Source organism: Pyxicephalus adspersus, chromosome 6 (assembly GCF_032062135.1).
Source record: "Pyxicephalus adspersus chromosome 6, UCB_Pads_2.0, whole genome shotgun sequence".
Taxonomy (NCBI): Eukaryota; Metazoa; Chordata; class Amphibia; order Anura; family Pyxicephalidae; genus Pyxicephalus; species Pyxicephalus adspersus.
Genome location: NC_092863.1, coordinates 48,205,782 through 48,227,869, shown reverse-complemented (window position 1 = coordinate 48,227,869; position 22,088 = coordinate 48,205,782). Strand labels below are relative to the sequence as shown.

Sequence of the window (22,088 nt, the reverse complement as noted above, 5' to 3'; positions counted from 1 at the left end):
TCTTTCATAAAACAGGCATTATCAAAGGCCCTTGTTTACAGACTGCTTTGCTTTGTGGTACTTTTTATTCTGTAAGCTGTCCTACAGCCCTATATTCAAAGCTTAAGATAAATATAAACCAGAATTCTGCATGAGGTGGTTCAATAAATCACATTCTTGATATCTTGTAACCAAAATGTGCTTGGGGACACGTAAAGTGCAGAATTTTGGGACGGATAGAATTCCTTTGCCTGGATGATTTACTGCTGATGTTTTTGAAAAGGCGGGAGAATGTTGCATATTATTGAACAAGGCAAACTGAACAACACACAAACTGTCTTCATTGAAGACAATGAAAAACCGTATTCCCTTTAAAAAAGATATGGACAAGCCTAACAAAATAATATATAAAATTATATATAGAATATATAAAAATGTATTTCTATTTGGTGATAACTTCTGTCCTCTAGTGGCAACATTCATTTATTGTGCTGTATTTATAAAGGGTCAGAGTTGTAACCCTATTACAAGGATTGTGTTTGGATTAGAGAACACACATGTTCATAACAGGGGGATTGGGTGTGGTTCTTTTGCCTTCTTACAAGTACCATTGTTTGTCTCAAAATGGATGGCTGGTTGCCAAGCAGAAGCAGGTGAACCTATTGTACAATCCTCCTTTTTCTTTGTGTAGCATTTAGTTTAACTGCAACACTTGTTTGTTTTCAGTAACTTACTTTCTACAAATCTAAATTGCTTCTTCACCTTTTTCGTAATTTTCTCACCTTTCTTCACCTTTTTCGTAAGAAGAGGAACAAAGAACAGCAAACAAGACCATGTTACTGATGTACAGAAACCTTCAGGAACAACATGTAAATACTTTTTACCATGAGGCAACCCTTGAAAGTATTTATTTTATGTCCTAAGGAACGCCTGCTATAATCACCATATCCACAGCTTGCAGCACATTCCCATTGTGGCCATTGGGAAGAATGTCACCCTTCTGGATAGCCCAAAAATAATTGGTTTCAATTACAGGTAAACCCCCCTGAAAGGCACTGACTTTGCTCAAGAAACACTGATCTAGATGAAACAGCAAGTATCAACCCTGACCACAATGTAAAGGTTATTTGTTCTACTGACCCCCAGTGCATTCATTTTATCACAGGTTCTCTGAGACCTTCAAGTGAAATGACAGGGCAGATTGATGAACAATGTTGGGGGACCACTGCACACATCAGATTTTTACCCTAGATAAACACAACCATTCGCCTAGGATGATTATCATCTAACTAGCACCACCAATATTTAAAACTGGAATGTGAGCTAACCACTGTGGGTTGTGTTGCTAATATTTCTATATGCTGTGGATGTTCCACTGATGTATAGCTGGCTGGTGGTTGTATAACGCCGAGTCAAACAACTCATTTTAATACCATTTGTGTTATGGCTTTATCATAGAAGCTTCTGATCCAAGCTCTGCATTTAACACTTTCTAAGATGGAATAGGACACATTTTGGAACAGAATATTTAGGGCACTTTTTATTCACATGGATGCTCATAGCGGTGATGGCTGGGTAGCCTGAAACCCATCCACCATAAGAAGGATCACTTTGACTCAATGATGTTTTTACTAATAGTTTTATTTTATATTACTAATTGAAATTAAAATGCAATGATATGAGGATGGATGACTTTGTGCGGGATATTGGACATTTAATATTATAGATTGTTACACCAAGACAAAGAGACATTTCAGGAAGATAAGAGACAACAGACCACCAAACTCCTTGTACATGCTCTTATCATCTCCCGCCTGGACTACTGTTACCTCCCCTTGTCTGGTATTCCACTAACCTGACTCTCTCCTCTACAATCTGTTATGAATGCTGCACCCAGACTCATCCATCCTTCCCACCTCTCCTCTTCCGCTGCATCTCTTTGTAGTTCCCTTCATTGGTTTCCATTTCACCTGAGAATCAAATTCAAGCTCCGGTGCTTTGCCTTCAACTCCCTCAACAGTTCTTGCCCCACTTACCTGTCTTACCTGGTAAAAAAAATACTCCCCCATCCGCTCTCTCCGCTTCTCCAATGACCTACTACTGACTTCCTCACTCATAACCTCATCACACGCACAGCTCCAAGACTTTTCTAGAGCTGCCCCAACTCTCTGGAATGGTCTTCAGCTTGCTCCTACTTTCTGCTCATTTAAAAGAACACTCAAAACCCATTTTTTCAAAATTGCCTACCCACCTTCTTCTAGCTCCTAAACCATCTCTACTTCCCACCACTCCATATCTCCCCTCCTATTGTGTGCTACTTCCCTCTCCTCCTAGATTGTAAGCTCTTTGGGGCAGGGTCCTCTCCTCCTGTGTCACTGTCTGTAGGCAAAGCACAAAGCCTCCCGGGATACCTTTGTCACGCATCCTGGGATGCTCTTGGGTGCTCCTTCTGCGCATGCCGAGCAGCTCAGGCATGCGCCTTTCGTCAAAAGGGAATCTCATGCAAGCGCAGTGAGATCGGCAAATTTTTTCCCCAAACTACGTCACCCAATCTCACACCTGTGTTGGGGGACATAGTAAGAAGAAGCTGGAAGAGGAGAAGATGAAGAATAGGAGAAGATGGATGTCGGGATGATGCAGGAAGCGATGGAAGAAACCTTCGGACCGATCGACTGCTCCGTCAAAGTTCAGCGCTGTGTAATATGTGGGCGCTATAAAAATCCTGTTTATTATTAATAAGAGGCAGGGGGGGTCATCTGAAAGAGGACAGTCCCTTCAGCTACTATAGCAGACATATAGTTGATAATAACATTGCTGCGTTCCACTAGTTTTGGAGAGTCACAGCTGCCTCATACAATGTCTCAGCAAAGCTCCGCCTGGCCGGTGTGTCAGGCGCGCTGAGGACAGCCGCGTTGCCGCGACACGGCGGGGTCCTGGCAGGCCGGAGCGGAAGTGTCGCAGACGTGCAGCACAGTAGGTTCGGGTGGATCCTACATAAGGCGGAGGAGGTAGGGCGGGTCGGGGTTTTGGAACCGGTACCATGTGAGAGGGGCTGGTTCTGTGAGGCAGGGCGGTGGTTTGCTGTGGAGAGTGCTGAGACGTGTACCAGGCCGGGGCTTTTACATTGCTCGGATGAGTTGCGAGCCGTGCTAGGGCCCCGGTGACATAGCGGGGTGAGGGAAGTGGCAGCGGTGTCCTGTCAGGCAGTGCGGGGGATGTAGTGACACAGACAGCGGGAGAAGTCATAGGGCACCCCGGGGTGTGATGAAGCCTCTATGTGACTTGTTATCGGGCATGGACCCGGCTGTGGGCTACTCGGCCCTCCTGGCCTGTGTGTTGGTGGCGGTGGTGGGATGGCTGCTCCGTCTGGCTGAGAAGAGATTCTGGAGACAGACTTCTTCCAATCCTCCGCACTACAACCCCCATCCTGGCCTGGAGGGGCGGCTAGGTGAGGATCTGCTGATGTGCCAGGATTTGTGTGACAAAGGGGAACAAGTCTGCACCAACAAAGTTTCTGCTTATCAGTATGAATGTCACCAAAGCTAATGTGATCACCATTGGCACTGGCCACTGGAGAATTCCTGGTGACCACACACAATTTTAGTATTTCCTGTGGTCAATGAAAAGAATTCTTAGAGGGGATCCAGGTGCTAAAAAAAAAGTCCAACTTTTTACCCAAACCAGGACCCTTTAATCCTAAATATTTTATCTTTCCCCAATCTGACATGTTTGTGTTTATTCAGCCCAGGTTGTCTCATTGCCCCTGGTTTTGGTGATGTTTGTTTTGCAGACTTTTTTCCTTGGTGTGACTGAACCATATGGTGACTGTTAGAAGTCTCTCTATATTGTTCATCTAGGACATTAGGTAGAAAAGTGTGAATTTCACGGTGTGAAAACATCACTAACCCCCCTTAGTGTGCAGTGCTAACATATGTAATCTATAGCAAGTATAGTTCGTGATTAATTTTTTTATTGTAGGAGCTGTGACTGGCACCTTACATTTTAAAGTTTTCCCCATGCATGTTGCACCATTTTACACTTGGCAGCAATACAAGCATTGCAAAATCCCTATGACTTGTTGACAGTCTAGTTTTTGTGATAATTTAGGCTTACTATAAAATTAGAACACTTAGTAGGAGGGTAACAGCAGGGTTGTGGATGCCCAAGTCCTGTGAAGGTGGCCCTAAAAATTGTATAATCCGTTTGGGAACCTCTGTGTAGTAGCATAGACCTTGCTCACCTAGCATTCTGAAATGTCCTGACTAAAAGCTTCAATTCTGGGCAGTGTTCTCCCCAGCCCCTTTTAGCTGAGTGGACCACCCGGCTGTTTTTTGGGTGGTTACTGAAGAGTTGGGCTGCCACCCACTTCTTCCTACCAAGCTTAAAAAATGCCTGGGTTTACCATTGCTGGGTTTTCTTTTATGGTTCCTAAATAGAGCTAATGATATTCTTCAACTATAATATTATTGTATTTACCAGCTAATGCCAATGGCACGGAGGGGTGCTGTCAATGTTGTTGGAAATGTGAGCTGTTAAAAGTGGCAACCAACATGATACTGAGAATTGCAAATTGCTTTATTTTATCCTAACACTACCAATCACACACCCAGACTTGTAGTTGTTCTTAGAAATGCTGGCAGCATTTGTGAATTTGTTTGGAAAATTATGTAGAAATATTTTAACTTTTTTACTTCGGCAAGGTGCTCAGACAAACCAGTTTATCACCCTTTAAGGAAGAGCACCTTCATTAATTATAATAACCAGAATCAAAATAATATAAAAAAAGTTGACAGTTTCATTTCAGTTTAATTAAGGGACAGTGTCCATATCTGTAACTTCTTTGGATTATTTTGTGTATAAATAGTCTAAATAAATTAAAGCTGACTCAAAATCAACATTTTTTCTTTAAATAAAAGGGAGAAAACCCTTACACGTAAAGTAAGGGTAATGCTGTCCTTCAGAAGCCTAATTAGTCAGTCTTTCTCTCACCAGGTGGGCAGCTAATCTTACTGGACCAATCTCCTGGACCAAGGTGCCAGGCCCTGGCAGGGGTAAATCCTAGCCAGACTCTTCTGATTACCAACTTATGACCGAATGCCTCTGCTCAGAAGATCTCTAGATATTTTTCCCTTTTTCTCATTTCACCACAATGAGCATACTTTCCAGTCAGTGACTGTGTGGGGTGGATCATATATACCTTCACCTGTGGTTGAGCACTTCCTTAACTATCTACAGAGAGAACCATCTACAACAGGAGAAAGCAACCACTCGGGCTAGAGTCAAAGACACGGCAATAAATCAGTCCCTGACTGCAATGCTAGATTCAAATTAGGGACACTTTATCATACAAAAGGTTCCTAATCTTCAGATTTTTTACTTATCCTCTCATATGCTGTCCTGTAGGATGACTTGGGTTATCAGGCTCACAGGTAACAATATTGTGTCAGTTGTTGTAGAGGACAGCAGGATTCCCAACCTAGTTAGTTTGTGGTGTTTTTTTTTTACCTGTTTGACAGATTTTGCGCTGGTTTATTATGAACTTGGTTAGCAGAAGGACTTTCAACTGAAGATGGTTACCTCTATATGTAACCAGTAATCTTTTCTGGATGGAATGTGAAGGGTTTAGACTTTATGCTAAGTCTTTATTACTGTTTGCCCTGGTGCCCTCTTAAGACAGAAAAGAAAGTAAGAGAAAAGGCAACATTTTAGCACTGTGAGAACAAGAGGGAAGTGTAAATCTTCCATTAATGTCATAGTCTTTAAATTTGGGTGACAACGGTGTGGAAATTCCCAGATGTTGTCACCAAAGTCTGCCGGGAATTGAAAGGTAATCTTCCCACCAGGGCACGGTTGGCAAAGCTCCTTCTCTAATCAAACAAAAAAAATATTTTAATGTACATATTTTCTAGTGCTTTGGTGATTCCTGCTGTGCATGTCAGTAGTTATTATTGAAACCTAATAAATATTCCTCTATACATATCTCAAAGAGCCAGTAGCAGGCAGCTTCCAGTGTGTTGTAGGAAGGAGTAATAGTAAAGTACTGGGCACGAAAGCATAACAACTTTGTGGGTGAACTTTACACAGAATCACTCTTTCCTTGAATGAGAAAGTTGACTACTACTAACAGTACCATGACCTGAATTATTAAAAATCTTGAAAGAACACTTATTTTACCTTTCTGATACGGATAATAATGAAAACACAGTGAAAATGGTTGCCTTCACTGAGTTTTTTTTTTGTAGTTGGTCTTGCATTAAAAGGTTAATAAAAATTAAAAACATTGCAAATTACTTGTGGTAACATAATATTCTTCACATCTGATCATGAATTCAGTGTGTTGACGACTCTTAAATACTGGTTTGTGGTTATGGAAATGTATAATATTATTATAATGTTCTGATGCAGATGTAATATTCAGGCATTGCCATTAGCTGGTGCCAGGCAGTGATGTTTCATTCGTTTAGGAACGAATTGTAGATAGAGATATTTGTTTTTCTATTTAATTAGGTTGCCGTGACATAGTTTTAACCCCGTTTCTGAAGATCACAATCTGTGGCACACAGACATGAGAAACTACTTTAAAAAAAAAAAAAAAAAGCTTTAGAAAAATTCATATCATTTCTTAGGATACTTGTATCCCAAAATACGGTAGCTTTGTGTTACTGCAGAAGTCCAAAAACATTTACTATTGTCAGTCATGGAGGAAGCAGAAAAAATGCAATATTTGCTCTGCCAAAATGCATAGGGGTTTTTATTTTATTAAATATTTTAAGGTGGTGTTAATCTATAAAATGAAAAGTTGAAGCTTACACACTGTTTTAATCCTACTTTACAGTTTTTCATAAACATTTTAAGATGATACACAACAGGTCTTATTTAAAATGTATATGGTATTGATCATTTGACAAAGATGTGCCATGGTATCCCAGGTAGTCAGTGTTTTATGGAACATGTCATAGTAATCGCAGTATGCCTACAGTGCCACCTCATTGGTATTATCAAGATAGTAGCCAAATAACCTTAAAATGAAACACAAAAATCAAATATCGGAAAAAAAGGAAACACAAACTTAATACACAATTTATTTTGTTATTGTAATGTCTGCCACTCTTGGCTCCCTCCTGATTTTTTTTATCTTAAATGTGCATAATCTGAGTTTAAAATTTATGAAAAGAAAAACTATTTCTTAGTTTGAGTAGGTAAAGTTTGCATCTCCCATACACCTGAAGGATTTTTTTTCTCCTATTGCTCTGAAAACCACTATTTTTCAATTGCACATATTTGTCTATGGAGACGTTACCAGGACTAATAGAGGAGTGGATCGCCCCAGTGGGTAAACTGACTACAATGAAAAGTTGAGTGTCAAACTTTACTTTAAGGATTAAAAAAAAAAAAAATTCTTCTCGTAAGTTCTCATTTAAGTTAACAAGTTATCTTGCAGCACTGGGGTCTCGGGTTCGGATCTTGATTTTAAAACTATTTACATAAAGTTTAAATGTTCTCCCTATATTTGTGTAGTTTCCTTCGGGCGCTCTGGTTTCTCCCCACACTCCCAAAACCATGCAATTAGTTTACTTGTCCCCCCCCCCCCCCCCCCAGAAATCAGCCTTTGTATATATCAACTCCTTTCCAATATGGATGTGCGATTGTAATGACAAAATTATAGACTTGATTTGATGAGTTTTACTCAAATTTAAACCAAGGTACTTATTTTTACCTGAAAATACAGGGAACCTATGTCACAGTATGACCATCTCTGCTAACTTTCAAGACCATAAAAGTGAAAATTGAAATAACATTAATACAATATCAGGAATGTATTTAGTAAAACCTTTATTTTAAAAGGGAGCGGGGTTAAAAATCCACCACACCCCCTTGGTTGGTGTTATATAAAGTAGATAAGAATAAAACATTAAGTGTGCAGTGAGTAAAGCTGCGTACACACTTGCAAGGGGCTGCAAGATGCATGAACGATGCTGTACATATAGCACCGTTCATGCTCTATGGAGAGGGGAGGGGGAGAGCGACGGAGCGGCACCCTGCTGCGCGCTCTCCCCTTCCCTTTCATTACGATCAGCTGTCGTCCATCGTCTGTGGATCCGGCAGGTCGGTCGTCCGGACGATGGACGACACCGACTGTACACACGGAAGATTTTCGCCCGATAATTGGCCGATGCCGATTATCGGGCGATAAAAATCTGCCGCGTGTACGTAGCTTTAGAGGACCTGTGGTCTGTTAGATTTGTTTGATGATTGTGTGTGTGCTCTCAATCTGCCTACATCTTACTGAGGCATTGGAATGGTATTGCTGTAGCTGCACACTTATAATGGTAATTATAGTCACCAAATAATATAATCACCAAATCTCACTCTGTCTCCTGAGAATAGCAAAAAAAAGTATTGGTGCCTGTAAATTACAACGGACATACCTGGAAATGTCCTGCTAAATTTTAATAAGAAATGTAGATTTTTTTTTTTCTTTGGCAACTACAATTTTTTTTATTTCCCTTTTTAGGCGAGCAGAGTATGGAAGAAATTCTGAGCAATCTAAAGCTGTTGGACCCAGATGAGCTGAGAGAAGAGATATTGAAAGCTGGTTTGAAATGTGGTCCCATTACTTCAACCACTCGATCATTATTTGAGAGAAAATTAGCTCGAACTTTACTGGAACAACAAGGTGTTAATTTAGAGACTTTAAATTCAAATGCTGGAACCCCTAAAGCTGACTGTACTGAACATACACAAAGTTTCCAGACAACCCGTTGCTCTGAGGACAAGGAATTTGGATATAACATTGGTTTAAACCCCCCTGTTGAAGAGGCTACAACACTAAATTGCTCTGCAGCTCCTGTGAACCTGCTGGGTGAAGCTTGTGTCCCAAACCAGATACATTCAAACGATCCCCCCGTGTATTATGCAGTCTGTCCAGTCTATGAGGACGCTCTTTTAAAAAATGGTAAGTGTTTTTTTTGTTTTTTTCCAGTTTTTGTTTATTTTATTTTTAATGGTTAATATTAAAATATAAAACCACACAATGTGAGTGTAGATCAGGGAAGAATGTTATATATGAAAAACTAAACCCACCCAGCGATGTCTGCTGTACTAAATTATAACATGCAAAATATGTATTAATCCAGCAACCTAATAACAATATTGGTTAGTTTATATTACACAGTTACATGCATTATAGAACAAACAAAGTTTAAGAAGTGATTTAAAGTGATTGGTGACCATGAGCTGCTAAATGTTCAATTTCCCTGAAGTTAAATCTGCAAATCAAAACGCCACATGAAAAATATCAAAACCTGAACTGCAGGAAAATTGAAATGAGTTTGGTGTTGCTGGCATTTGGAGAAACGCATCCTCCAACATACCTTAGATTAGTTTAAAGGGCAAAAGTGACTTTTTTTCCCCTCTAAAGCCATGGCAATCTGGCTACTATATGTCCAGTCCTGTGATTAGGTGCTTGCAGAGCACCTGAACTCTTATTACTGCTAGGTGTGCCTTTTGTAGGAGCTAGAGATAAAAAAAAAAAAAATATCTAATATTTTTTTTCTATTTAGAAAAGGTACACATTTATATGGACAAGAAAGAAGCACTACAGGTTGTAAAAATGCTGAAGGGTTCACGGTTCAAAGCTTTCCATTCTAGAGAGGATGCTGAAAAATTTGCTAAAGGAATATGTGACTACTGCCCTTCTCCCAATAAATCATTACTTCCCTTATCACCTGTGAAGGTTTCCTCACCTCTTCTTAGAGGTAAGTGTTTTAGAAACAAAGTGTGTGTGTGTGTGCGCGTGCGTGTGTGCAGATACCATTCACCACATGTCTTCTGTAATGTCTAGATGCAAACTCAACTCCAGAAATGGATTGTCTTAACAAAGAGAAGGCAAACAGCTTCAAAAGTCCAAGGACACAAGATTTGACCGCAAAGTTAAGAAAAACTGTAGAAAGAGGAGATTTGACTACATTTTCCGAGCTTATTTGGAGCAATCCTCGGTATCTTATAGGATCAGGTGACAATCCAACTGTGGTGCAGGTAGATTTGATTTTTTTTTTTCGTTTCAGATTTCTGAGGTCTGAATATCTAAATATATTAGATATTTTGTATTCCTGTTGGTAGTTGATAGGGAAATAGACCAGTTTTAAATTGCACCACCGAATAGTTTGTGGTCTATATTCTTGGTAGGTGATGGGAATCATTCTGTATCCTATTGCTGAAAATACAGGCCATCCACCATAGTTAAAAACCTGCTCTTTGTATATCTTAGGAAAGGCAGCACGGAAGTTATTTATTAAAATCCTTAAATGATTTGTATATTGAATGTGTCTAAAAATGGACCGATGAAAACAAGACTAGAGTCTTGTGCATGGCCTTAAACTCATTTTGTTATACTGTGTTTCCCCGATGATAAGGCAGGGCCATCAAATAAGACAGCCCCCCCTTTTTAGGTAACAATGAAAAATAACAGGGTAACATGTTTTTGGTGCAGTATTGGTATAATATGTAGTGGCCTTTTTCTGTTCTTTAGAGAGTGAGTTCGTGACAGTTATTTTTCAGTAGGTCAATTTTTTTTTTTTTTTTTTTTTTGGAATGGTAAATCCAATATTGATCAGGTTTATTAGTTTGGTTTCATACTTTTTATATGAAGTCCTTCTGATATTATGTCTTTTTTAATGTAAAATGTTTGAAAGTAAATTGTGCCAAGAACAGTATGATTAAGGATTTCAAGCAAGTTTTCTTTTCTCAGAATGTTGCCTGTGATTAATTCGTCAGGTTTTTCATGTTTTGTTTTGTTTTTTTTTGTTTTTTTTTTTGGAGTTGGATATTTATATTTTGCTGACTTTTTGCATTCTACAGGAAGGGTGCAGATACAATGTCATGCATGTAGCGGCCAAAGAGAACCAGCCTGGGGTTGCCCAGCTGTTACTAAATACGCTGGAGAACCCTGAATTTATGAGGCTTATGTATCCTGATGATAACGATGGTATGCTTCAAAAACGTATTCGGTATATTGTTGACCTGTATCTTAACACGCCAGATAAAATGGTAAATAATCATACTGATAGCTTGTGTTTTTGGTTTGTTTTTTTTCTTAATAAATACATCTATCTATGTAAATGTTTTATACAATTTTGGAATTTTTTCATTTCAGGCTTTTGACACACCCTTGCATTTTGCTTGCAAATTTGGTAATGCAGATGTAGTTAACGTTCTGTGTTCACATCCTGACATTATGAAAAATCCCAGGAACAAGTATGATCAGACTCCAGAAGAGGTACAGTATGGGTTTTCTGTTCTTGATACATTGTTTTAAAGTTGCTGTAAATTGCAATATTAAATTTCTAAAGATTTTACTTCAATAGTTTAAAAAGTTCATATTTATTGTGCTGCTTTATTAATGACGTTAAAGTTATGAACAAATGTATGATAGTTCGGTATTTTGGCTGACCAGCATTCACTGCTATATGTTGTCCTTTGGAGGTCTGCTTGTTCTAATTTGTGAGCCGAGTTTTAGAATATAATATGTCATTTTAGTTTTAAAAATTTGGTGGATGCATCCTGATATTTATCACAGCCTGAGATCATTGATATTTATCACATCTAAGTGTCTTGCTTAGATGTTAATGTGAATTGGGACTATAGGTTCTATATCACTAATGATATAATGCCTGCACACAGGTAATATGTGAACGAAGCAAAAATAAATCTACAGAGCTGAAATTGAAGATTAGAGAATATCTAAAAGGTAAGTTCTCAGTTTACTTTCTATATGAATTTTTGATTTACTGCTGCTTTCAAATCTTAAACTATTTTTAGGTAAAGCCATATGAACTTTTTAGCTGGAAGGGAAATAAAACTTTCAGTACTCTTAGGATTTTGTCTGGTCAACAAAACAACTTTGTTTATTGCTGTTTTGTATTTATATTAAATGTAATAAATGTCAGTCACACATTTTCTTGTTTGCTGTAATTTTACTCCCAGGGCATTTTTATGTCCCTCTGCTTCGTGCGGAGGATAACTCATCATTCCCAATTATTGGAGGTCCCTGGTCACCGGAACAACCTGATGTACTTTCTCAGCCTAAATACTTTGTCAGCCCCAAAGATCCCCTTCTTACAGTAAGAGCATTTGCTGGACCCATGAGCCCCTCAAAGGTAAGACCTTCAAAGTGTTAACTGTGTGGGAATGTTTTGTAGTTTGTATTTTATTTTTTCCCATAAATCTTTTATTGAGCAGCACTTACTTTGTGTTTAGGCTGAAGACTTTAGAAGAACGTGGAAGACTCCGCCACGGGAAAGGGCTGGATTTTTTCACAATGTCAGAAAAACTGATCCAGAAAGAGGAGAGGAAAGAGTAGGAAGGTAAGATTATAACTGTTTAGAATAACAAATTGCAGTGGACCAATGTTTACTTGTGATAATTGTGTAGTTGCAAACTTGTGCTTCTCTAAGATTTGAGGTTTCTGGGATTGTGTGTTGTAGCTCATGCACTCCATTGGTATCTGTGACACTGCTCTCTCTTGGTTTGCTTCTTATCTGTCTGACCGCTCCTTTCAAATTTCTTTCAATGGTAACTCCTCCTCACCCACTCTCCTCCCTGTTGGTGTTCCCCAAGGGTCAGTCCTTGGACCGGTTCTCTTCTCTCTGTACACCTCCTCTCTCGGTAGTCTCATATCCTCCTTTGGCTTACAGTACCATCTGTATGCTGATGACACCCAAATTTATCTGTCCACCCCTGACCTGTGTCCCTCAGTCCTGGATAAGGTCTCATGCTGCCTGTCAGCCATCTCATCATGGATGTCTGACCGATTCCTGAAACTCAACCTGGATAAGACAGAACTCCTCATCATTCCCCCCTCAAATTCCAAATCCCCCCCTGACATATATCTAACTGTTAACAACACTGTTATTCGGCCCTCTCCTCAGGCACGCTCTCTTGGTGTCACCTCATTTACCCCCCAAATTCAGAACATTTCCAGGTCCTGTCACTTTCACCTACGCAACATCTCAAAAATCCGCCCCTACCTGTCCCCTGAGACCACCAAACTCCTTGTACACGCTCTTATCTCCCGTCTGGACTACTGTAACATCCTTCTCCCTGGTATTCCACTAACCCGACTCTCTCCTCTACAATCTATCATGAATGCTGCAGCCAGACTCATCCATCCTTCCCGCCGCTCCTCTTCTGCTGCATCTCTTTGTGGTTCTCTCCATTGGCTTCCATTTCACCTTAGAATCAAATTTAAGCTCCTGTGCTTTGCCTTCAAATCCCTACACAGTTATTGTCCCACTTACATCTCTGACATGGTTAAAAAATACTCCCCTTGCCGCTCCCTCCGCTCCTCCAATGATCTACTAATGACTTCCTCACTCATAACCTCATCACACGCACGGTTACAAGACTTCTCTAGAGCTGCTCCAACTCTCTGGAATGGTCTTCCTCGCCCTATTCGGCTTGCTCCTACTTTCTGCTCATTTAAAAGAGCGCTCAAAACTCATTTTTTCAAACTTGCCTACCCATCTTCTTCTGTCTGCTAAACCCTCATTACTTCCCACCACTACATATCGCCCATCCTATTGTGTGTGAAATTCCCCCACCTACTAGATTGTAAGTTCTTCGGGGCAGGGTCCTCTCCTCCTGTATCACTGTCTGTATTAGTCTGTCATTTTCAATCCCTATTTAATGTACAGCGCTGCGTAATATGTTGGCGCTATATAAATCCTGTTTATTAATAATAATAATAATAATAATATTAGCTACAAGAAAAGCCCTGCACTGGAATGTGTTTTTTTTTTTTTTTTTTTTTTTCCCCAATCGTGGGAGGATTCTGGTAAATAATGCTCATGGTGGTCATAAACTGACAAAGTAAAGGCATTCTTTCCTGCCAAATGGGTACATAACTGAAACTTTAATATTCTGATCTAGAATATAATGATTGTGTCCTCTTCTTTTATTACTGATAGGGAGCTGGCCCATGAACTGGATGTCCCTTGGGTGGAGTATTGGGAGTTTCTAGGTTGTTTTGCTGATCTATCTTCTCAGGAAGGTTTGGGCAAACTAGAGGAATACCTGAGCAAGAAGGAGGCAAGTGAGAGATTGCAAATGGACTATGATCTTGAAAACTGCAACAGATATAAAACTCCGTCACCAGCAGGTAAGGTATCTAGAGAAACACATTGTTCTTAGTAACACATGCACAATTAACCTCCCTGGCGGTATTTCTGAGTGTGGCTCGGGGTTAATTTTCAGTACCAGAAGCGGTAACCCTAAGCCACACTCCGGGTGGAATTGCAAGGGAGTTTTAAAGCTTACTTGGTCCCCGTGTGCCTGCGGCATCCTCCAGCGATGCCCGGTATCTGTTTCCCCCTGGCGATGCCTGGCATCTGTGTAGCCTCTGTGTGCCTGGGGTGTGAACGTTGGGGGCGCAAGGCTAGGGGACGCAAATGCCGGCCGGGCATAGGATGCGCAAGTGTCTGGCGGTAACAGGCAGGAAATTTAAAATAGTATTTTAAAATTACCACTTTGACATTTAAAAATACTTATTCAGACCGTCAACTGTATTCAACCTCATTAACTTCCCAGCCCCTCATGTTGCATGCTTTGAACCACAAGCATGGTTCAAAAAATTGTTTTTTGTATTTTTTTAATACGTTTAGGCTAGGGATTATTAGTTGAAGAGAAACAGCAGTGTGACTGGCAGTTCAGCTTATACCTTTCTCCTTGACCCCTCTAGCGGTAATCCCGAGTCACACTTGGGGTCCCTGTTAACTAAAAAAAAAAAAAAACCCACACCTTGCTCTGTCGCTATCCCCAGTGTCCTGCTGGTCCCCGCAGATCCTGGGGACACGTCCTGCTCATCCGATCTCGGACGCGAAATGCAGAGACGAGATCTACTGGGTTTACCGGTGACCTCGGTACATGCGTTGGTATTGTATTGGATTCAATACAAAATAGCTGTATTGAGTCCAATACAAAGAAATATTCATATAATATATATATATATATATATATATATATATATATATATATATATATATATATATATATATATATATATATGTATGTGTGTTTTTTAACAGATTTTTGATTTTTTTAAAAGTTTATTAATTTAATAAATATCAATGAGTTATGCCTAAGAATTGCAGCCTACAATGAAAAATACATTTCCATGCAAAAATTGTACCGGTTTTTGCATGGAAATTTGGATGGAATTGGACTGTTAGGGAGGTTAACATCCCTAATTCCTGCTAGTGCACCTTCATTAATGCAGTAAAGAAATTGTGGTGATACCAAATATTTATTTTTGCAAATCCGTGTGTGATTACTAAATTACCTTCTGTATGAATATAATCTACAGGAAGAAGTAAAAAGTGCTGCAATTCTATTTCTGTGGGAGCATTTTTGGATGATGATGAAGACCTGAGTCTCGAAGAAATAAAAAACCGTCAGAATGCAGCACTGAAGAACAGCTTATCTGTGGATGCTATTGCAGCTTCGGAATGCATCATGGACACAACACCAATACCCAATAGTCCTCGTAAGGAAGCATCCAAGCATGGTTACTGTAGCCCTTTGAGTAGTGACTGCAGGCATCGGCATGATTTTGAAAACAGAATATTATCTCCTGTGTCCAACCTTTTGGCAGAGTTTGAAAAATTGTCATTGTCAGAAGAACTAAAGGAAGGTGGGGAGGGATCTCCTCATACAGATTCCACTGTACAGAAGCTGATTAGAATGAATGTCCATGATGCAGACATTAAATCTAGTAGTTCACCAACAAGGACAGAAAATTCAGTTGTGTTTCAGACTGGTGAAGCCATTTCCAGTATTAGTCTTGCAGACAAACTATCTCCAGGGAACAGCAATGAGCTGCCAGTCTCAAATTCCTGTTCAGAATTTCCTGCTTCACAAGTAATCATGAAAACGCCATCAAAACACCAAAGTAACAGAGCAACTTTTCTTCTTGGGTATGTGTGCTGCTATATTTTGTGTAAATACTTTAATTTTAACAGTTTGGAACACTCAATAAAATGGAGTAAAATTAGGTTTAAATAGCATTCATATAAAAATACATATTTGCAAACAAACAATAGGTTCCTTTTCCATAAAGCTAAATCGGCAATGATAAAGTAGAATTGTAGGTCCCCATGGGCTCTTGTGCTGCATATTTGCAAATCATCGAGCTATCCCTCATGGTTTTGTCCATGCTGCTATCTTTTGTGCTGCTTTTTCTGTCTGGTCACTTCCTTCAAGTTAAAGCATGCACTGTGCATATCCTACAGGCAGTGTACACAGTGTACAAATTAATTCCCAGGGGACTATGGAGTGGTATTTGTATATATTTTTTTTTCTCTCAAAGGAGACATGCTGATTCTCCAACTAAAGTTGGTATAATTTTTTTTCTGTAAAGCTTTTATGAGCAAAATTTGTGATGTACTATTGGTGACCCATCTTTGAAAATGCAAACTGTCTGATTGTTATGCAAATCCACAGATGCTTTGATTTTACCAATCTGCATAATCTCAAAGCAAGATATAAAGCTTTACCTTAGTCTGGGTTATATACAAAAATGTATCAAAGAAAGAAGGGCATGACAGACCTACAATAATAATCTGGAAACCTTTTCAGATGTATTTTTCCATAGATTTAGAACACTTTGTTAGGGCATGTTCAAACGGCAATTTCTGCCCTGGGCATCTAATGAACATATGCTAGCCCCTTGAGAGCAGTGCAGGCTATCGCTGAAAGCCCCCCCAGAAACATCCAGACAAAAAGCTTAGAAACGCATGCATGTGGTGACAAGCAGTTCTAGTTCAACTCTGTATGGAGGCAGCTGGTGTGACAAAGCATTCCTGGGTACTTCATGTGCAGCAATCCTGTCACCACCAACCTCCTGGATAAAGAACCATTTAGTCTAATGTTGGGCAATTTTTTAAGCAGTTTGAGCTGTAAAACTGCCAATCACAGCTTTCAAATACCGCCATGCTTAAGAGTTACTTTTTTTTTTTTTTATTGTAAGGATGAGTATTCTACCTAAAACATTAGCTTAGTAACCCCCAGTTTCAACAAATCGCAAATTAATTTACTGTCTTTTTTGACTTGCTGTAACTGTTACATAATAATTGTACTAATTTCAGGAAGGAGCCTTCAAAGCTAGACAGTGATGTACTAGCAGCTTTAGAAAAGGTGGAAGTTGATGCTCAGAAGTACCCTACTATTTCCAGGTGGATTAAAAATGTTCAGGCTTACACTAGTACCGAACGACAAAGGTAAGATCAATGTAGTTGTCTTTTGTCCTTTTTGTTTTTAAATAGTGGTTTTGCTAATTTTTTTTTGTCATAGTTGGCCAAGCCCTGCAGTCTTATCTGGAAGAAACAAGTCTCGAATCTGTAGTTCTAACTCACCAAGTGGTTCTGGTTTTTCTGCTCTTGGACGAAGCAGCCCCATTCCAGGGAGTCCTGGGAAATATGTGAACACCTCTGATTACGGCAGTCCAGGAAGATACAGCCCAGCATATGCCAGCCACATTCAGCTGTTGCGAATACGGCATTTCTCTGATCACTCTTCTCTTTAGAATATGCTTTTATCCTTGTTTGTAAGCTAAAGGCAATCAACCTAGCACCATAAACATTTCAGAAGAAAGATGTAAGGGGTACCTGTCAGGTTGGACACAATCACAGCCAAGACTCCCGTCCAGCATTTATGAAAATCATTGCCTAACTTTCTAAGCAGTGCTAGTACTTGGAGCAGTTGCATTACTGTGCACCATGCTGCAAAATCAGTGCTGACAGGTTCCCTTTAACTGACAAAGTATGAAGCAGATGCCCTTCACGCATGAGTAACTGTAAAGGATGGATTATGCTGCAAGTATGAACCAGGTGGAGAGAATCCTTTTCACCTTCCTGCCATGGAAGAACTTAAATTGTGTTGTCTAAAACCTTTGTGCAACTTAAAAAAAAAAAAAAAAAAAAAAACTGTAGTAGTCACAGTCAGGAAATTTGCTAATCACATTGGCGTGTTCGTTAGCTAAGGACATGGTTATACATGCTTAGTAAATCACTCAGCAATAACTTGCAGTGTGTACCCATGTGTGTAGGGGACTTGTGTTTCACCCTACTAAATGTGTTAATGCTAAATGCTCTGCACTTGTCCAGTGTTTCAAGTCACACATATATATGTATTTACTAATGATCAAGTGCAATTCCTAAAATTCCAATATGTTGTGGCCTATCTTTTAAATTCTCATATTGTATTTTTAAAATATGCCATTTTCATAAAAAAAAAAACTTTTCCAATTTTTTTTTTTTGTTAAGTTGATGGATGTGTTGTAGAAAAAAAAAAAAAAGTAAATTAAATGTAGATGGGCATGTTTGGGTAATTACAGGGTTGTTTTATGCAATTTGTTGCCCAGTGTTTTATTGAGCACTGGAAAATATACTATCCCTTAAAAAACAAGACTGAATTTTAAAGATGACTTCCCAAAGCGTTTGTATCCGCCTACAATTTTCATAAGGTTATGCATTTTGCTTTTGTAGGCTGAATGGTCTTTATGTTGAGTACTGTTGGGGGTACATTTACAAGCTGCATGGAGAAATATCCAGTGTTTTAAAAATTTACTTCAAGGAAAGTGATGAGGGGAGGGCTTCTGAAGTGCACCCTGAAGCAGCTTCTCAAACCATCATTTTCCTGCAAAAGCACTGCCACACATGGGTAGAATCAGTGGCCAGTAGTATATAAATATATTATGGTACTCTTATCAATATATTGTACAAACTTCAGACTGGTAAGTGGTTTTGTCGCAACACAACCAACTTTGACAAGGTTTTGTAAAAAGCTGAAGCAAAGGTGCAGGTAAAAACACTAAGCCCATAAACCATGAAAGATGTGGTTTACTTACTGTTCATTGGTGCAGCCAGTTCAACTGCATAGATGTTCATGCTGTTCAACCACATGTTACCATCTTTAGTTCTAACACAGTGAATGGTCACCACTAATCCGCATGCTGAGTATAGGAACTAAGTTATAATACAGTTTGCTTAAAGTGGAACTAAAATATATATACAGCTGCTGGATTGTAAGCCAGGACAGCGGCTGGTTCCTAATGGGGAGGGGGGATACAGCAGAATGCCTCTCCTTTGTCCTCCCCTCTCCAGATAACAGAATGGCACACTCTTTATATTCCACTGTGGAGTACATGTATGTAGCCAACTGGTGTAACTTGATAAAATGGTCCCCAAACTGCCTCTTACCCACATGTTTGTTCTGCTTTTATTTTTATTAAAATAGTGTCATCTGTGCACAATTCACAAATGCCCCCTATTTCATTGTACAGTTAGTGGTGGTGGCGGCAGCCACTTTTCAAGATTAGGTCATATCCGCCTAGACAGATGAAGTAAATGGCTTCTTATAAACAGTATTCTAATAGTCTGGCAAATCTATTGAGAGTAGAAGGGTACATTTGATCTAAATCCTTAAAAACATTTCAACATTGGGTAGAAAAGTTTGAGGTGCTTTCCAAAAATGTAATTGGTTGATTAAGTTAATGTGGGAATTCTGCAAGCAAGTTTGCTTTTTCATGTCTTTACATTTGGGAATTAGATTTACTTGGATTTTTCTCATTAATTGCTTGAACTTGTAATATCCAGGAATTGCACTACTTATGTTGTGTTTGGCAAGTGCTTTACCTTAACCTGCTGACACAGATTTTTATAAAATGTTTTGTTAGTAATTTTTTAATTTTCCTTTTAATTCATGACAGTTTGCGGTACTGAATAACTCATACATTAACTAAAATTTTGCACAGTTGTCACATAAGCACATACAAATACCTAGACACATAGTTTCAAGTTGTCTGACATGATGCTCTGAATCAAACAGTGAATACAAACAACTTGGTGCCACAAGGACACATTTATGAAAAACTGCAGCCTATTTGGACCTGTTTACCAGTCAAATGTAACTAAAGCAAAAGTAGAACTATTCTCCATGTAACTAGTTACAAGTCAGGTTCAGCCTTGATAAAATCTTAATCATCTTTACCAATTGTACCATCTAGTATGCATGGAGTACTGGGCTAATTGTAATATAATGCCAAAACCTTTTAGCATTTGTCAAGGTTTCTGTGTATCTCAATGGGTTCCATGGATCATAGCTACTATACATTTCCCAGAATGAGAAAGGACCATGGCCAAAGAGTCTGTGTGTACAACCTCCTAAAGGCACCAGTCTTCCAGCTGCAAAATAGAAGTACGAAAACACATTTACCATATGTACTGCTGTTCTAGACTATGGAAAAGTTGGGTATTGTGAAATTGACCTACTTTTTTTCCTGTTGACATAAATTTATTCTTCTGTATTCTGTTATACATATGCCATATTTTATTATTTCCAACCAAACATTTTGTTTAAATATTTGTATCATTGGAATTATATGACTGTTTTAAACTGTTATGTCTGTCTGAAGTGTCAAATATTTATGGTTCTTTAAAAAAAAAAAATGTTGTGCTTATTAATAAAGAAAATGTGCACATATTGTTTGATGTATATTATCTGTATTATAGAATGTAATTCTATATAAGCTCAGTAGAATTTGAAGAAATGTATCATAAGCGTAGCTATTTGGAGCTATAGTATTGGCAAAATTCCTTTTCATTGCACTGCATGTTTATCTCAACACAACAACTTGGACTTCTATAGGCATATCAATGAGTAAATAATTTGTACCAACAAGGAAAGAATATTAAAATGACCTGTAGATTATGAAAAATCATGTTCACAGGGTAACTTGTTTTTTTGGTTCTCAGGGTCATTCGTGGTGTCCTCCTACAACAGTAGACAAGGGCTGGTTTTAGTGTTACAGGAAAAAATATGGTGCTATACTTTCCCTGGCGTAAGGTCCTTGAAAGGATGGATAAGAACTATTTCTGGAATGGTAATCTAGTCAAGGCCAAATGTTTTGTCCCAGTACATCTCTTAGGGGCATATTTATTTTCTTCAACTGAAAAAACAATTAGTCAAGACCCTAAAAACCACTTCTGTTCATGTTGATATTTGGGTGCTTGTGTCCCTCACTTCTTGACTCCTGCATCACTGTTGATGAGGATATGAAGATGGAATGTACAAACACCTCGGACCCAAGAGTCCAAAAGGTTAGTGTTTTAAATTTGGTAAATTGTAGGAAACATGAACAGTCACAAAGGTGTGAGCATAATGGTTCGTCGATTAGGAAGTGAACGAGCAGGAACTGTTTAGTCCAGCATTAGGCACATTTCATGTCAGTTTATTTGCATGATGCACACATGATTGGTTTTCTTGCCATCTTTGTATTAATGTATTGGGGATTATATGAGTCTGATTAAAGTTCAGCTGAGATGCACTTACCACTTTGATATTTTATTGCATAACTCAATTTTTTTTCCCATTAAACCCTGGAGTTTAGAAACATTTGAGTTATACTGCTACCCACAGGAAGATTGAGCACTGGCATACTGAACCAGCACTGGGTATAAAATGGCTTCCAGCAGCATGCCACAGTGTGAGACTTTTTGCACTTGTTCTAAGTGCCACTGTTTCAAGATTTGTCTTCTCTCAGCTATCTGGCACAGTTTTCTTCAGCCTTGCCTTTTTTGCCTACGTTGTAACTGGTACATTTAGCAGTAAACAAGTGGACCTAAACTAAAATGTTTACCTTACATAAAAAGGTAGACAACTTGTATTTACCTTCTCTTTTTGGGTAGGGGGTTTTAAAACTTTTTTTTTTTTTTTTTTTGTCTTGATTGCCACAGCTTGATACATGTCATGGATCCCGCAAGATTTCTGGCTGCTCCTTCTGTGAATGTGCAGCAAGATAGGCACTTTTCTTTTTCTCTCTCCCATCTACGCCACTTGATCTTGCACCTGTGCAGTCCGATGTCAGGTGACATACAAAGAAGATGCCGTCTGGTGCTTCCTTTGCACAGGGATGACATGGGACCCAATCCAGGAAACCCCTGGAGGTATTGACGGATCTTCAAAGGTAAGCGAGTCCCCCTCCATTTACTTCTGCTTTAAGGTGGGTTCGGAAGTGACTCTTGGGCACTGGGCTCCCTCTTTGGTACATTCCAGAA

At 39.1% G+C, this 22,088-nt stretch overlaps 1 protein-coding gene across 4 annotated transcripts; it reads left to right on the top strand.

The window, feature by feature from the left end:
- The first annotated feature begins 2,788 nt into the window (after positions 1 to 2,788).
- On the top strand, positions 2,789 to 20,515 carry ANKLE2 (ankyrin repeat and LEM domain containing 2). 4 transcript variants are annotated; one of them, XM_072415701.1, is made up of 13 exons: positions 2,789 to 2,952; positions 8,495 to 8,935; positions 9,543 to 9,737; positions 9,824 to 10,017; positions 10,840 to 11,028; positions 11,135 to 11,257; positions 11,662 to 11,728; positions 11,965 to 12,137; positions 12,238 to 12,344; positions 13,947 to 14,137; positions 15,341 to 15,950; positions 17,121 to 17,252; positions 17,326 to 20,515. In XM_072415701.1, the coding sequence occupies exons 2-13, from the start codon at positions 8,506 to 8,508 to the stop codon at positions 17,555 to 17,557; spliced, it is 2,643 nt and encodes an 880-aa protein (XP_072271802.1). In that variant the 5' UTR covers positions 2,789 to 2,952; positions 8,495 to 8,505; the 3' UTR covers positions 17,558 to 20,515. The 4 variants fall into 4 exon arrangements, with proteins under 4 accessions (XP_072271802.1, XP_072271801.1, XP_072271799.1 ...); XM_072415700.1 differs by having other exon boundaries at positions 2,789 to 2,987; XM_072415698.1 differs by lacking the exon at positions 2,789 to 2,952 and adding an exon at positions 3,009 to 3,427.
- Positions 20,516 to 22,088: the final 1,573 nt, after the last annotated feature.